The sequence below is a fragment of the Podarcis erhardii genome, assembly GCF_964252035.2.
Source record: "Podarcis erhardii genome assembly, chromosome: 12".
In the NCBI taxonomy this organism is placed as follows: Eukaryota; Metazoa; Chordata; class Lepidosauria; order Squamata; family Lacertidae; genus Podarcis; species Podarcis erhardii.
Genome location: NC_138513.1, coordinates 47,145,396 through 47,162,492, shown reverse-complemented (window position 1 = coordinate 47,162,492; position 17,097 = coordinate 47,145,396). Strand labels below are relative to the sequence as shown.

Genomic DNA, 17,097 nt, shown 5'->3' with positions numbered 1-17,097 from the left:
AAGAGGCCCAAATTAGGCCTTTTTCTATCACATGAAAATCCTTGCTCAGGATTCAGCAGAACCTTCGCTGCCCCCACCCCTCCTGAAGTGCCGCAGGTCAAGGGTTTCTGCTGCCTATTGCTGGTAGGGATGTTGCTGCCTATAGTTTGGGCAGGCAGTTTTGGGCACTGCTTGTCGGAACCGAGGGATGGAAAGCCAGCTGGCTTGGCCCCAGCCGGAGCATCTCCCTTCTCAGCCTTGCCGCTGCGGAGATTCATCAGTCATCGTCCTCTGACATGCGTCCACGACTCATGCTGCTGTGCATGTAAGAGCACACATTACTCAGCCGAGTAAACACACAACAGATCAGGCTCGAGGCATGGATACTATACTAAACTATGCATTTATTATACATAAATCAGGACAAAGAAAAGCATGGCCTCTCTCCTTGTCGTTCTCAGAGAGAGAAAACAAAAGCAATACAGAGCAGATGTTCCGCTCACGGGACTCCAGCAATCTGTGCTAGAATGTAAACAGACATGTGACATGTAACAATCCCACATATCTGCAGCGAGGGTGGAGTGGAATTCCCAACACTACTCTCCAAGGCTTCCCTGACAATGGCAGAGGCCCCCATCCCACCCTCAGTGGCGGAGACTGACACCTCTGCTGCAGCCAGACTTCATCCCCTGCACCAGATCAGGGGTTTGGATTTCTCTTTTAGTCCTCCTGGTGAAAGATGGTGACTCTCCAGGACCTCTGCTTCTGTACTTCCTTGAACATGCAACTAGGCTCTCAGGTCCTCTGTTGCAGCACCTCCGCTCTCTCCTTCAGAAAGTCTGCATGCATACTACTTAGCTGCTCCTTAACATTAGGAATGCACTCTCTGCCCTCTGGACATCAGGGTCACCCCATCAATCACCATCTTCAGAAATCATTTAAAAACTCAGCTCTTTCCTCCCTTCCTTTTTCTGTTTGTTTGTTTCCTTGAGGACTCCGTGTTGTACACTTCTATGACTTGCAGTGCTCTGAAATAAAGAGATTATTCCCATCCCTAAGAACAATTACCACCAGCCAATGGGAATTGCATCTCTGAAAATACTGGCTTTATCCAGAGAGGCAGTATTAGAACGCTCATCTCCTGGGTTCCATCGAACCACAATACAATTCTGTTGCATACACTCATGCATTGATGAGTTAATATGATTCTCTAACACTTTTGTCTATCAGCACTATGTGTGAGAGTGAAAAAGCACCCATGTATAAATTGGACAAGTGCACATGTGTTTATTTCTCCACACACAGATGTGCTTTCATTGCATGACAATATGCATATGGTTCCTGTGAACGAACTGTTACCCTAATTAAGCAGAATGCTCTTCCCCCAAAGAAGAACAAAATACAGTGGAACCTCTACTTTACAACCATAATCCATTCCAAAGGTCCGGTCATAACTAGAAACATACATAAGTAGAGGTGCACTTTTCCATAGAAAGTAATGGAAAAGTGAATTGATCCATTCTAGATGATGAAACACCCCCCCAAAAAAAAAATCATCAACAACAACACAGTAATTTAACACAGATTTTACTGTCTGAGACCATAGATCCATAAAATGAAGACAATAATCAATGGACTGTACAGTGGTACCTCAGGTTACATACGCTTCAGGTTACATATGCTTCAGGTTACAGACTCCGCTAACCCAGAAATAGTACCTCGGTTTAAGAACTTTGCTTCAGGATGAGAACAGAAATTGAGCTCCGGTGGCGCGGCAGCAGCGGGAGGAACATTAGCTAAAGTGGTGCTTCAGGTTAAGAACAGTTTCAGGTTAAGTACGGAACTCCGGAACAAATTAAGTACTTAACCCGAGGTACCACTGTAATAACAGTTCTGTTGACATCTATTTTATGGGTTAGCCCTCACTATTCTATAAAATAAATAAGACAGTACTGTAGATGGGGGGAAAAACATTTTTTATTTCTTCTTACGTTTACTGGGGGTGGGTGGGCTTACCTGGCTACAATCTGGGGGTGGGGCAAGGGTCAGTAAAGAGCTGGTTCACTTCGTCCAGGGTCACTTTTTTTTCTTGCCAGGCCAGGTTCTTCTCTGGACTTCCTCAGGTTAGTTCCTCGGCGGGGTTTGGGGCTGCAGTGCGCCCTGCTGTGCCTCTTGCAGGCGGCACCTCTTCCACAGGTTTGACGGTGGGATGGGGGCCCTCTCCCCGACGGCAGAGGCCCCAGCGCTGCTCTGCAGCCGGCCGGGCGAGCTCCAGGCTGCTGGCAAGGCCTCTGTTCATATCTAGAGGAAAGTTGTTCATAAGTCGAAGCACCTACTGAAGGTTGTAAGTAGAGCCGTACGTAAGTCGGGGTTCCACTGTAGTCAAGTCCCTTGCAGTTTTTCAGGATTAGGATATTGGGACTTTAGCAGACATGCAAGACAGAAATGAGGTTGGATTCACAGACTTTAACTCTCCACCCACCCACCCACCTCTCTCCTTCCCCCTCCCCTCGATTGTCATTCTTCTTCCTTGTAATTGCCACCAACTGGACTAAGATATTGTGCCGGGCTTTTTTTTTAAGAGAATGATTAATGTGCTGAGTGAGGCAGAAATGTTGTCACTCCTTCTTGCAAGATTAATAAATGAAAAACCATGAATCAGCTGTGGATGGATTTTGTGTGTGTGTGTGGTGTACTGTTTATTCCACGCTTAAAACATTAAAGCACCCATCTTCTCTTACAAGGTTCTGAAGCCTTTGAAGCTTTTACTTTATTTTATTTATATAACAATCTCCACCCCATCCTTCTAGTCTACTCTACTCAAGGCACATGCTCCCATTTTGAGTTTTCTCCTGTTCTCCAAGGATAAACCACCTTGGATTTCTGGAAGGTTGATAGACTTATTGGAGGCAATCTTGCGAGACCCTGTGATTGATGTGCTGATGGCTGTAGCCCTTGAGCGATATTTTCTACTGCTACCAGAGGCTGCAGTCAATTTATCCAAAGCAGAGCAGCTGTGACCATTAGAGATGCCTGCTGTCACTCAGGGATCTGCGTTCCTCTATTCCCTCCTCTGCCCAGTCTTCTTGGCTTGCTCCTATAAGGGAGAAGTCAGTTCTTATTTGAATCCTCCTACCTTGGTTGTCTCGTTTGGACTTCGCTGCCAATTCACAGATTCTAGCTGCCGGTTATTCATCCTCTTTTACTCCAGGCAATATATTCCTGCACTTAAAGGGGTTGCTGCTGTCTATCTATCTCTTGAAATTCAATCTAAAGTGTGTCTATAGCATTGTGAGATTTGATATGCTCTTCATATTTTCAGGGGGGAAGGAGAAAGGAAGGCAGTACTACGAAACTGTGGCAGCGACAGCCAATAAAATATACAAATCTAGACCCAGAAGGGCCGTGTTTGGAACTGCCACATACAGGATGCAAGCTGTCCTTATTAATAACAGCATATTCCCTGAATAGGATTGTAAAATGTGAGTAGAGGAGACATGCCAAGAGGTGTATAAGATTAGGCATGGGGTAGAGAAAGTAGATTGAGAGAAGCTCCCCCCGCCCCACTTGCATAATACTAGAACCTGGGGCCATTCAATGAAACTGAAAGTCGGAAAATTCTAAACAGACAAGAAAATGACTTATTCACACAGTGCTCTGCTAAGGTATGGAATTCATTTCCGCAAGAAGTAGTGATTGCCACCAACTTAGATGGCTTTAAAGGCGAAATAAGTTTAATGGAAGGTAAAGCTATCAATAAGGGAATTGGGTGGCGCTGTGGGTTAAACCACAGAGCCTAGGACTTGCCAATCAGAAGGTCAGCGGTCCGAATCCCCATGACGGGGTGAGCTCCCGTTGCTCAGTCCCTGCTCCTGCCAACCTAGCAGTTCTAAAGCACGACAAAGTGCAAGTAGATAAATAGGTACCGCTCCAGCGGGAAGGTAAACGTGTTTCCGTGCGCTGCTCTGGTTCGCCAGAAGCGGCTTAGTCATGCTGGCCACATGACCCGGAAGCTGTATGCCGGCTCCCTCGGCCAGTAAAGCGAGATGAGCGCCGCAACCCCAGAGTCGGCCATGACTGGACCTAATGGTCAAGGGTCCCTTTACCTTTTAAAGCTATCAATACCTGTTAGCCATGGGGGTTGTGCTCTTCCTCCATTGCTGAAGGAAGTATACCTGCGAGGACCAGTTACTGGAAATCACAGGTGAGGATGTGCTGTTGAACTCAGATCCTGTTTGCAGGTTTTCTGTGGGCATCTGGATGGCCGCTATGAGAAGAGAGTCCTAGACTTGTTAAGTTATCACATTAAGTTGTCATGAACAGGATTGCGCAAAGATTATGTGTCCAGATGCTCGATATCTGTTTCACATTCCATGTGCTGTCTCATATGCATTCTGCAAGCTTATTGCACAGTGATGGGGGTTGCATCAGTATTTATCAAGGTATTTGTGCCTTCTAAAATGGAGATGCACAACTTGGTTTTCAGAAAAATGTTTAGAAAATTAACAGCAAACGGCAATTTTAAAGTTTTAAAATCTGTACAAAAAACCGCAAAGCTTCAGTTTAATATAAAATTGAGAAAAATCAAAGTGAAGCTAAAAAAATTATTACATAGCATTTAAGCTAAAAGCTTCTGGAAATTAGAACTTCTGGAAGGGCAGTTGGACATGGCCAGGTGGACTCTCAGGGAAGGAGTTCTGCATTCTGGGTGCCATAATAGAACAAGTCCAAATATCAGAAAGTGCAGGGACACACAGAGGGGTTCCATTAGATAACATGAAATGGCAGCTGGATTCATATGGGGAAGGCGGCTCCTTAAGCATCCGTACCCATTAAGAGTTTTAAGAGTAACAGCCAACCCAAGGGTTCGTAAAGGAACTGCAAGACTGATACTGCAAGCACATTCAAGCATCAGGTGCAATAGCAAGAATGAACAGATTACCTTTAAGCCCTTATTCTCTTCTACCTAAAAACATTAAATTTAAACTGTTTAAATGCTGGCTATGGTGTTATTAATTATAATAACCAGTTCCTAACACAAGTGGACCCAAGACTTAAATCTGCATAGAACCTCTTATTTCCAGTTCTAGTTAATTTGCGGCCTGGTTAGGGTTATTCTTTGGTGAAGGGGATGTACTTTGTATGTTCCCTTCAGCATTTGCTTCCTGTTGCTAGGCAGAGATGTGCTATACTTGCTTCATTCTTTTCCCACATTGCAGGGCTGAGATGAAGAAACTGGGATAGTTTTCAGAGGTACTGTATTTTTCGCCCCATAGGACGCACCGCCCCATAGGACGCACCTAGTTTTTTGGGGAGGGAAATAAAGAAAAAAAATTATTTTCCCCCCAGGCGCCCGAGCTTCCCCCGACCCCAGCCCCCAGAACAGGCTGCTGCCTGCAAGCCTTACAAGCCCAGCGGGACCTCCTGCCAGGTGCGCAAGGCTTGCGGACATCTGCCCGAAGCACGGGGCGTCCTCCGGAGGGCGCCCCGTGCTCCGGGCTGCAGGCTGCTGCCCGCAAGCCTGGAGAGCCCGCGGGAACTCCCCCAGGCTCGCAAGGCTTGCGGATAGCTTCCTGAAGCCTGGAGAGTGAGAGGGGTCGGTGCGCACCGATGCCTCTTGCTCTCCAGGCTTCAGCAAAAGCCTGCATTCGCCCCATAGGACGCACACACATTTCCCCTTCATTTTTGGAGGGGAAAAGGTGCTTCCTATAGGGCGAAAAATACGGTAGTTAGTCCCACGAGCTTGTTAGTCCAATTAAACTCTGCGAATAACTGCTTGTGAACAAAACAACAGAAGCATCAAGACAGAAGATTATGCCCATTTTGTTTATGCTGCAATGGAATAGAGTAATCTGGGTTATTGGATGAAACGTTTTACTTTTATCGGCTGAGCCAACAGGAAATGGCATGGTAGCAGTGGTCTTGTGAAGGCCCTTACATGGTGGCTCCTCCTTTGTCTGCAGAACTTAGAAGCAAACCTTTGTTTCCCTGCCTACCTTGACATCTAAGCAACAAGGACGGGGTGGTTGCAAGCCTCTGTCAACTTTTTTACTTTAGAATTTTGCCCCGGAGCTATGCTGACTATGGGGGACAGATGAAACGTTACTGGAAAGATTCCTGAGTAATACACCGCCCAGCCGGCATCGCTGATGCCTTATTTTGATCATAGTTGGAACAGACATGGAGTGGGGGAAGGGATAACGTCTCCAACCAACTGATCTAGACTTCAATTAAGTAAAGAACAGTTTCACAAAAGCTGTGATTTCCAGCTGTCACCTCCTTTTACTTGGTCAGATAAACCATTGCATGCTGCAGTCAGTACATGCCTACCCTGCCCCAAGGATATGCAACGGCATAGAAATAGTTGTTAAAGACATTTGTTTTGTGTGTGTGTGTGTCCCCTTCCTAATTCCCACTGTAAGGTGCTGCTCAGATAATGCACATCTTGTGATTGAGGTCAAACACAGGTGAGCAAGCAAACCTAGCTATTTTCTAAAGCCATATGAGTACCAGAAACACCATTTATCTCCACCATAGGATTAGAATTCACATAACTTGTTATTCATGATACACTTGATTATGGTGCTTGTAAAAGGCTCTTCTTTCTGATGCATTTGCCCTTCAGTGTTTCAGATACGAATTTCAAAACCTATTGAGTTCATGTTATTATGAACTCATACATTTTCCACTTCTCCTTTCTCACCCTTTTCTGATGAGGTCTCTGCTTCTTCATCTTCCCTCTTTGACCCATGTGACCATCCCTTGACATTGGAGGCATATCCACACAGCTCAGATTTAAAACAAAATAAAAAAATTCCTTCCAGTAGCACCTTAAAGACCAACTAAGTTAGTTCTTGGTATGAGCTTTCGTGTGCATGCACACTTCTTCAGATACACTGAAACAGAAGTCACCAGACCCTTCTATATAGTGACCCTTCTCACTATATAGAAGGGTCTGGTGACTTCTGTTTCAGTGTATCTGAAGAAGTGTGCATGCACACGAAAGCTCATACCAAGAACTAACTTAGTTGGTCTTTAAGGTGCTACTGGAAGGAATTTTTTTATTTTGTTTTGACTATGGCAGACCAACACGGCTACCTATCTGGAACTGGAGCTCAGATTTAGTGTATCAGATTTTTCACAATCCTGTTATTTATTTCACTGCCTCAATATGTAGGGTGTTGATGTGGTCACTACATGACTTACAGTGACTAGCAGTCCATTAATATCTACAACCTGCTTCTCTTTGATACTTCTGCAGAGTATCCAGGGAATGAACCAAAAGTATCAGAGCCTTTTGAATTGTATGTCTGCCCCCTCAGAATTTCTGTAAGAGCCAAAGGACAAAATGCCTACAGAAATCTAAGTGTCAGGGTAGACAAGATGTATCATGCCTGGTGATGCTTGCCTGTGCGCCTATCTGGTTCGTTCTTCTCTTACTGCCTCTGAGAGCCATTAAACCGAGTCATGTGCTCATGTTCTGTTCCCAGAAGACCCAATTTCCTTGCCTGTAGATCTATAGTAATTCAAGAAGCTAATGTGCTTATTGCAGTAATTAATGATCCATTTCCTCTGAACATTATTTACAGAAAACATGCACTCATTGGTGATGGCAAAACAGTTTTCAGAATCTCAGTGGGATCATTCTACTTCTGCCCTGAAAGCTGAGGAAAGCTTTACTCCTTTTGGGCTCGGTCACTTATCAGCTGCCCAACAACCACAATGGCTCCCCTGCTAGCCTTAAGAACTAGAATCGAGCCAAAGGCTTCTACAAATAATTTTTTCTAGGAATTTTTCTGAGATGTTTCTCTTTTCCCCCCTCATCCCGTTAGAAAAGGGCCACTTTGCACAATTATCTCAGATACACTGTCTCGGAATGGCACTAGGTCTTGACCATTGTGGATGATGCAGAATGGTAGCTAGGCTGCCAATTGTAGTTCCTTTCTCTCTCTTTTTGTCAGGGGCAGGGGAGGGTGGAAGTGTTGGGTCTCAGTGGTAGAGCATCTAGTGCACATCTGGAGAGAACAGCCTGAAGCCCCGAAGAGCTACTGCCAGCCTGTGTAGGCTATACTGAGATAGATAGACCAATGGTCTGGCTCAGAAGCAGACAGCGTCCTGTGGTCCTGCAGCTGTCAGTTGCAGTGGCTGGGGGAAAGCACACCCTATTGTAGGTGGAAAAGGCAGACGTTGCGCTACTGTTGCTGCTGATGGTGTGTCCATCCTGTTGGAAAATCTCTCCTCCCTCTGGAGAAATTCAGGGAGATGGTCCTCCCAATTTCTCTGCCCACAAATAGGCTGGAGAATGAGGGGCCATTTGCGTGCAGCTTTATGCAAACAACATACAACACTCATAATCTTAACTTTTAGCTGGAAGCCCACTTCCCAAGATCCCCTCCTTCAAGACCTGGTTGTTAAATAGCATTCTTTGAATGAGATCTCTTTCCACATGGTTGAATGGTGTGCACACTTTCTCTCCAGCATATGAAAATTTTCAGCTTTACCTAAGACACGTTCAAAGAACAATATATAAGACTTAGCATGAAATAAACATGTCTTCCTCTTTTGAATATTTAATATAAAAATACTATTTTATAATGCAATATTTAAACTCACATTTAGAGTGCTTCAGTGTTTCAAACTTTTAATTACTTTGAATCAAAGTCACTGGTTGTATTGATTGATCCCTTAGCTTGTAATTTGTGATTAGAACTGCGATTCCCAGGGCTTTTTGAGGGCGAGCGGTGAAGCTTAAGTGATTTTAATAGCAGTATAAAATATTGTACATGTTTAAAATGGAGCAGCCTAATTAGTAGCATATGTTCTAGCAGGGAAAAAATCCAGAGAAAGACTATTTCATAGGCGAAACTCCCTCAACTTCACATAAACCTTCCCCTTTGACTGCAAACCAAGCTTTTGTGGTACAGGTGTGGTCTGTTAGATCAAGACAGGTAGGAATGGACTTCAGGTAGGGATGAACTTTGCAATTAATCTGTGCAGTTAATATGATTAGCCCCAATTGCCAATGTAAAACAATAAATTATTCTGATTATCAGTCCAGTGCTCAAATATTAGTGAAGTGTCTAGAAATACTATTCTAGCATAGTTTTTAGTTCTATCACCTGCTAAAACTTTTCTCTCATGAGCGACTCGTTTGACTGTCACTTAATTTGCCTACTAGGCACACCAGAAGCATATCAAGAAGTCTTATCTTCCTTCTAGGAAACAGCATTCATTATTTTTGCATAGAAGTAAATCCTTGCAGGGTGAGATAAGAGAGTGAGAATGAGGAGAGAACAGAAATGGGATGTGATAAAGGGTGCTGGTGGAGGAAGCTTTCAAAAGGTGACAAGGCAGAGATGAGGTCAAAGCGATTAAAATGATACACAGTTAATTTGGCATAGGGGCATGTGGCTTGAAAACACTGTTGGTTGGAGGTTAGGATAGACAAATGGCAGAAGCCCCCTGCCTAGTCACCTGGCCTCAGCTTACTTTATCTGCACATTTGCGACATTTGTTCTGCTATGTACATGCACATGTGCACATTTTGTTGATTTGAAGAGACCCACAGTGCACTGTGCATAACCGTTTTGTCAAACGTTCTTGATGTAAAGTTCTGTGCTGTGTTTGTGGCGTGAGTCAAATAGTCTTAGCTGCTTTCACTTCCCTGAACACAATTGCAGGGTGCAGATTCCATTAAATGTGTTAATCTGTTTCTCGGGAACTTCAAAGGCTAATTTATTGTGGCGTGAGTTTTCGTTGGCAAGAACCAATTTCATCCGGTGTGTTAAATGGACTGAGAGCTACTTCATATGTAAAAACAACAACTGAGCTATATACTGTTCTTTTTAAATTATTGATTTCACCACCCGCTCAGGTGTGGAAATGAATCACAATTATGAGAGGTTGTCAGCATCTAGATTAATCCAAGTGGTTGTCGGGAACAAATCAGTCTTAACTGGAAAAGCGGGGCTTGACTCGAATCCCTTTCATCAGTAATACTGTAGACTTATTTTCCAGAGGAGGAAAGCAACTGGTCACCCCCAAAAAGCAGAAACAGAAAGGTGGCAGCTGGGGAGTTCTAAAAAAAATCTGGTCTGGCTAGCCTTGGCTCCTAAATAAGTAATAGGCAACACAATTTTATTCCAGGATTCTCAGGAGTCTTTGGGGGTTTATATTTTAAATGTTTTTAGTATCACATCCAAAGCAGTAATAAATCCAGTGGACACTTTTCAATTCCTTTCCGTCCAGTATTGTTTCCGGCCATTAGTGTTGGAATGATGCTGCAATTTTTGTTTTATTTAGAGTAAGACAGGAATGGCAAAAAAGGAGTGAAATCACAGTGCTTTTAGTTCTTTGACAAGGATGTTAATAAGAAGCACTCTTCCTTCTAAATTAGCAATCGGGATTGCAGAATTCATTCTCGAAATGGGCTCTTAATGTAGTCTTCTGCCAGGCAGATAGCTTTACGGTTGTTTTAAAGGGTTTCTCTTCTTTAAAGGATAGATCCTACTCTAGACATTCATGAGCCCACATAATGTAATGTGTGCCCTTTACTGAGGACACCGTAGTAGTATACAAATAAGAATAAGAAATCTAGAATAAGAAGCATGGATCTCAGCTCACTTATTTTCTAAACGAATAAGAATCTTTGCCTGCTCACCACAAATAGCTTGTAATCAGCCTGGTTCATGCACACCACTAAGGTAAACCATGCCTGAGAACACACAAATATTCGCAGGAAAACATGTGGCCGCTTCTCTCTTCTCCTGGTCGTTCTGCTGCTTCTCTACCTGGAGCTAAGCCCTTGTTTTCACGCAACATCATGTCTGAGTCTAGGCTCAAAGTTTTCCTTGCTCCGGGCAAACCGCAAGCCAAAAGCCATGGGGGAGACAAACGATGAGCCTGCCTTGAATGGGTGCACCGACACTAGAAGGGCAGGATATAAATGTGCCAATAAATAAATGTTCCAGGATGCTGCCCCACTTGCACCCAGCAGTTTCCCATTTTCAGTTAGCAGAATGAATTGTTTGGCACACTGTAAAGAAACCGTGGATTGTAAGGAAAGTGGTTCTGTCTCATAAATGAATGGGAGCTTCACCATGGGTGGGCCTGAACTGCGACTGGCACTTCTAGGTTTGTCTCAGTGTGGTGTAGTGGTTAAGAGCGGTAGACTCGTAATCTGGTGAACTGGGTTCGCGTCTCCGCTCCTCCACATGCAGCTGCTGGGTGACCTTGGGCTAGTCACAATTTTTGAAGTCTCTCTGCCCCACTCACCTCACAGAGTGTTTGTTGTGGGGGAGGAATGGAAAGGAGAATGTTAGCCGCTTTGAGACTCTTTCGGGTAGTGATAAAGCAGGATATCAAATCCAAACTCTTCTCTTCTTCTTCTTCTCGTGGCTTATGAGTTGTGGAGTGGCTCAAGACAAGTGGTCACCCAAGAGAAGGGTTGTTGAGGTTCTCCACTTCCACACTGGTCACGGCTGACTTTGCACACTTCCTAGCATGGACCCAGTTCACTGGGGATTTAATCCTACACAAGCAAGCCCCTCTAAAAAGAGCAGCCGGTTTGTTTTGCACCCTCCATCTCCTCACAGCTTGGGTTATCTTTGTGCAGAAAATCTCCAAAAATTATGCGTAAAGCTGCGTTCTCTTGAGTCATTTGTGAGATGCAAAGTTGCTAGTCCTTCCTTCGCCTGCCATGGCAAAAACTAGCTTTGATCTTGAGCTTCCGTGTTTTTTTCTTAATTTTTTTTAGTGATAAATTTGTGTGCTTGAAAATACATTCTTATCTCACATAATAGTTTGAGGTTACAGGCAGATAAATACTTTGAGGCATGCAATTTCATCAAGCCTGAGAGCTAGCCAAAATAATGTTATTTTGACTCTCTCTCTCTCCCCTGCCCCCCTTCATGTTAATGAGCTGCATCTCTCTGGAGTTTTCTTCTGGTTAAATAATTAATATGCAGATGCCTGGCTCTTGCTTTGCTGTTTGTCATTCCCCTTCTCTAGTTTGCATTGTTCATGGTTCTCTTTCAGAATCTCTCTTGATTTTGCTCTTGTTTTTGAAAGCTCTACACTTCAAATATGCAACAGTTAATAAACGGGTTTTGCATGCCTGCTTTTGTTCAGCTCCAGACCCAAACCATGATTGATTAGAGGCGAATTAACCCCAGCATGCATAAGAGGACACAGCCAAATTAAGACTATTGGGCAGGGGGCAGCTGAAGACAAGGGAAGAATGAAGCCTCAAATGGTGCAGTCGGCCCTTGGGTCTCACTGAAGAGTAACATCAGGTTTTCCTTTTCTGTGCTAAGCCAAGCAACCTGAATCTGACTTTGCTCCAGCCCTTCTCTTCTGCACTGACGCAAGGGAGCAAAAGACTAAACGACAGACAAGGCTAGTGTTCATGGTACAGCTATAAGCACCATTTGGTTAACAAATTTCCTGCACACCTTGCACTGCTGGGGCCTGGGGTGTAATGAGCAAAGTGCAATGAAATGAGCCGTGACAGCTCTTTAGATCTCTGCTGTGTGAGGACTTGCACTCCACACTGGCGGAGGAAGGCCTGCCTTTTCCCTTCCCATAACATTACCAGTTCCCTGTTGCATGGGAGGTACCGTATTTTTCGCTCTATAACACACACCCGACCATAACACGCACGTAGTTTTTAGAGGAGGAAAATCCGTAGGCATGCCACCCGTAGGCATTCCCTCCATAACATGCACAGACATTTCCCCTTCCTTTCTAGGAGGAAAAAAGTGAGTGTTATGGTGCAAAAAATACGGTAATGCTGCAAGTATCTTATGCAATGAGCCAAGGGATGGCTTTCATTGGGAGTATCTGCCATGCATGCCATCAATAGACATCTGAAGGCAGCCCTGTTTAGGGAAGTTTTTAATGCTTGAAGTTTTATTCTGTTTTTAATGTTCTGTTGAAAGCCCCAGAGTGGCTGGGGAAGCCCAGGCAGATGGGCGGGGTAGAAACAATAAATTACTACAAATTATTTTTATAGTGGAGTGGGTTTCTGAAATGGTCAGGTGTGCCAGGGCACTCTTAGGCTGTGTATACCCTCCAATTTACTGTGCATGCACGTGGCATTGGCCACAATCCATCTTTGTCTTGTATCCATCCTGCCGCTCCCTATGCAATGCTGTATTTCCATGTGTTTTCCTGCAAAGCAGCTTAGATCTCAGTTGAGAAAAAGAGCAACTTTTTGGTGATGCTTAAATCAGTAAGAGTAGGGTTTGCCAAACCTTTTTGGCCCATGGCATGTTTGAAAAGTGGTGGAACAGTTGTGGGCACCCTGCAGCCAAGCATGTGCTGAAATGTTGACTGCAATTGAATGCGGCTTTCCAGTTTAATTTCAGTGGGGCTGAGGGTGCTAGAGAAGGCATATGTTCATCCATGGTGACTGCTGATAAGACCAACAGAGCTGAGCAAAATAATGGGAAAACTTCTACTGTACTTAAATCCAGTTCGTGTGGAATAGAGCTAGAAATGAGAGAAGACCGATTTGCTTGGGGTGGGAAATAGCTTGTGCTGCTGTTATAGCCCTTATAAGAAAGAGAATAAGACTGGAGAATAAGACTGGAGGTATAAAAACATTAGAAAGCCGTTTCTTCCTCATTTCCTGCAGTAGAAAGGGAGCTTTATCCTTCTCATTTCGGGGAGCAAAACAAGGGGAAGTTAAATTGGTATCGTCAGTACCAGACAGAAAATAAGTTGAAATTCATCGATTCACTTCCCTTGTCAGATTCAGAGCTAACCCAGATTTAAAGTGGTAACTCCATGTGTAGAATCTCCATCAAGTGTTTTGCATGTCAGTGTGGTGCTGGGAGGTCCACATTTGACTTAGGACCAAGAGAGGAGGTTTGATTTAACTCTTTCCTCCATTCTATTTTCTGGTTTAAAAGTGCATACTAACGAACAACAGGAAAGGCACCTACCCGAGTAATTGGCTCCTATTGTAGATTATCAGTGTCTTTTACCTCCTGCTGCAGGGAGGTAAGACTGGGGGTGAACTGATCTAATACAATGGTGCCTCACAAGACGAAATTAATCCGTTCCGTGAGACTCTTCGTATAGCGGTTTTTTCGTCTTGCGAAGCAAGCCCATTGACAGCTTAGCGGATTAGCGCTATTAGCGGTTTAGCAGCTTTTAGCGGATCCACTGATAAGCGGCTTAGGGCTTAGGAAAAGGGGGGGAAAGGGGGGAAAAACCCCCGCAGGAACTCGTAAGGCATTTTCGTCTTGCGAAGCAAGCCCATAGGGAAATTTGTTTTGCGAAGCGCCTCCAAAACGGAAAACCCTTTCGTCTAGCGGGTTTTCTGTCTTGCGAGGCGTTCGTCTTGCGGGGCACCACTGTACAGCAGAATTGTGGCATGTCAGCGTTTTGAGGAGCAGAGGTAAGTGCTATGAATACCCGAGGAGGCTACTCACAGAGACCCTTTTGTTTTCACCCACAGGTAATGCAAGTGGTGAAGGAGCAAATAATGAGAGCACTGACCACGAAGCCTAGTTCTCTGGATCAATTCAAAAGTAAACTTCAAAACCTAAGCTACGCAGAAATACTGAAAATTCGCCAGTCTGAGAGGATGAACCAAGAAGATTTCCAATCTCGCCCAATTTTGTAGGTGTTCTCCTGTAGATGTCTTGCTTCCCCCTCCCCCCCCTCCTGTTTGGGAGGTCTAACAAATGTGAATGACATTTATGAACCCTTCAGGAATTGCTCTGTAATAAAACTGTTCAGGGGCAGTATTTCAAAGCAGGGCAGTCACATCAGCGTGGAATGCGCTCGCTTCCATCTGCAGAAATAAAAACATGCCTCTTTGTATTCACCTAAAGTGGATTCTTCTAATCCCTCTAGGGCTCAGAGTAGTTTATTTGCAGCAAATGATGCTTTGACATTTTCACCCTTTATGTGCGTGTGTGCTTTTCCCCTCCTCTATGAATTTTCCTTTCTTGCCCAGTTCCTCGCCGAAAAGAAAATGTCACCATCAGTGAACCAGGCAAAATGAAGCCTGGAGCAAAAGCACAAAGTCACAAGGACCCCACAAAAGCAAACTGAATTTCCTTACTGCCTGGTGCTGGGGGGGGGGGGGGAGGCTGTTATCCAAAGGAGCTCCTGTATGCCTATGTTAATGGATATTAATTGGTATTCCTTTTGCATCACTTTGTGCTCTTGGACCTGAAGGCAGATTGTCAACTTGTTTTTAAGCCTCTCTTGGGCCCATTTCCACCAGAGCGACACGCTTGCCACTTCATCATGGCAGATCTCAGCCCATTTTTAGCAGTGAAACAAAATGGAGCTGGTGGGCCTTATCCATTATGCAACAGCATTTTTTGACTTACAGTCAAGTTTATTTTGAAACTTAATCTTCATTTTTCTTCTTGAGGGGAGCTAAGCACGACTGTAAACTAACCAGTCACGCCATCCCAACGATGCATCCTGTGACAGAATGTAAAATCAGCTTTAAATGCTTGAAAAATGCTTGCATTTTCTGCCTGCAGGTCTTCATACCCAGCTGATTTTTAAAGACTCGGGAGACATTGACACAGTTTTTGAGGATGTATAATGTGAATTCTCAATGCACTGTAAGATTACTTACTTCAGCTTATTGGCTGAATGAGTTTGATCCAAAGATAATAGTTATTCAGCACGATATTATGGTAGAGCCTAGCACCCCAGAGCTTATTCAAAAGCAGGCAGATCGTAGTCCGTGCAGAATCCCCATTGAGATGCTTGCACAGGGAAGCAGGCATCTGCCGGAGTTCTGGCACTGCTTGTGGCCAAGACTGCATGTGCTGCTTATCTGTCCCCATTGTGGGGAAAGCAAAGCCAGGAAACCATCAACCTCCCTTGCTTGGAATCCAGAACTAGAAGTTCCAAGCCAGCAGCAGACATTTCATGCTAACACTGTTTCTTCACTCTCCCCATTGAAAGCAACAAGCTCTCAGCCTGGACAGCCCAACTTCCAGGCATGCAGCCCTGCTTGCTTTTGAGGCAGTAATCCCTTCTCTGCTCAGGGAGATACAAGGGAGGGTGAAGTTACTGGTATCCCTGCCAGGAGAGGAGACACAAAGGGGGCAGAACGAACGGTGTGAGGCAGATTTATTGAAAGGATAATATCCAAGTTCCCCAAGGCATTTTGAACATAGACGTTCTTCAGTCATTATATGACTGGATATAGGCAGCAGGTGTGTTTTCTCCACCGTTTCCGTAACAGAACAAATGAGCAACTTCACTGCTTGTGTGGTTTCCGGAGTGTAAAGAGAGCTGGTTTCTCAAATGGTAAAAGACGGATTCATCCCCCTTGGAGATTTGGGGGTGGGGAGCAGGGAGCTATACCTCCATTTGTGTGTGTGTGTGTGTGTGTGTGTGTGTGTGTGTGTGTGTGTGTCTGTCTGTCTGGTGCAGTACTGCTGGAAGAAGTCCTAGTGTTCACACCAAAGGCCCAGTCCCCCTCATTGCTGGGCACATGGCACAACCCAGTCCATCCTTAAATATGCTATGTTTGGAGCAAAGCTCCAACGCCACAAGTGAAACAGAATATATACAGCTTCTCAAGGACCAGGGGTCCATAGTAGTTTGATGCATTTGACTGTAACAAATAAAGAAGTGCACGTTGTACCTGGTTTGCCAATTGATTGCTAAGTTGAAACAGCCTCCTCATCTTGCAAACAACTGGTAGCATTGCAGAGGCGGCTTAAGCTAAAGCATGGGCAGGAGAAAGGATTGCCCAAAGTGGAAATGTATTGCAGAGTGAAAACTCCAGTTAAGACTCAAAACCTGCACAGAAAATATGTGTGTGTATAGTGTTACTTTTTCTAGTTAGGTGTGACTAAGTCTATGTCTGTTTGCTTGTGTTCTCCCCCCAACCCACTCTTTCCCAGGGAGCTAAAAGAGAAGATTCAGCCCGAAATTTTAGAGTTGATCAAGCAGCAGCGTCTTAATCGTCTTGTTGAGGGAACCTGCTTTAGGAAACTCAACAGTCGGCGGCGGCAAGGTACTAACCAGATTTCTTTTTCCTGCCTCCTTCTCCTTTGCTCCTTTGTTTTTATTGACCACTATAAAAATAACCTTTATTGTTTTGTTAGGGAGCTTTCAGACAGGATGGAA

General features: G+C 44.5%; 1 protein-coding gene across 4 annotated transcripts in view; it reads left to right on the top strand.

Moving 5' to 3' along the window:
- Window positions 1-17,097, top strand: part of ELMO1 (engulfment and cell motility 1) — a 101,974-nt gene that overhangs the window by 67,802 nt on the left and 17,075 nt on the right. For all 4 annotated transcript variants that reach the window (XM_081834858.1, XM_081834859.1, XM_081834860.1 and 1 more), the window contains 2 exons: window positions 14,444-14,607; window positions 16,872-16,984. In XM_081834858.1, coding sequence (XP_081690984.1) covers window positions 14,444-14,607; window positions 16,872-16,984 — 277 coding nt within the window. The remainder of the gene's footprint in view (window positions 1-14,443; window positions 14,608-16,871; window positions 16,985-17,097) is intronic.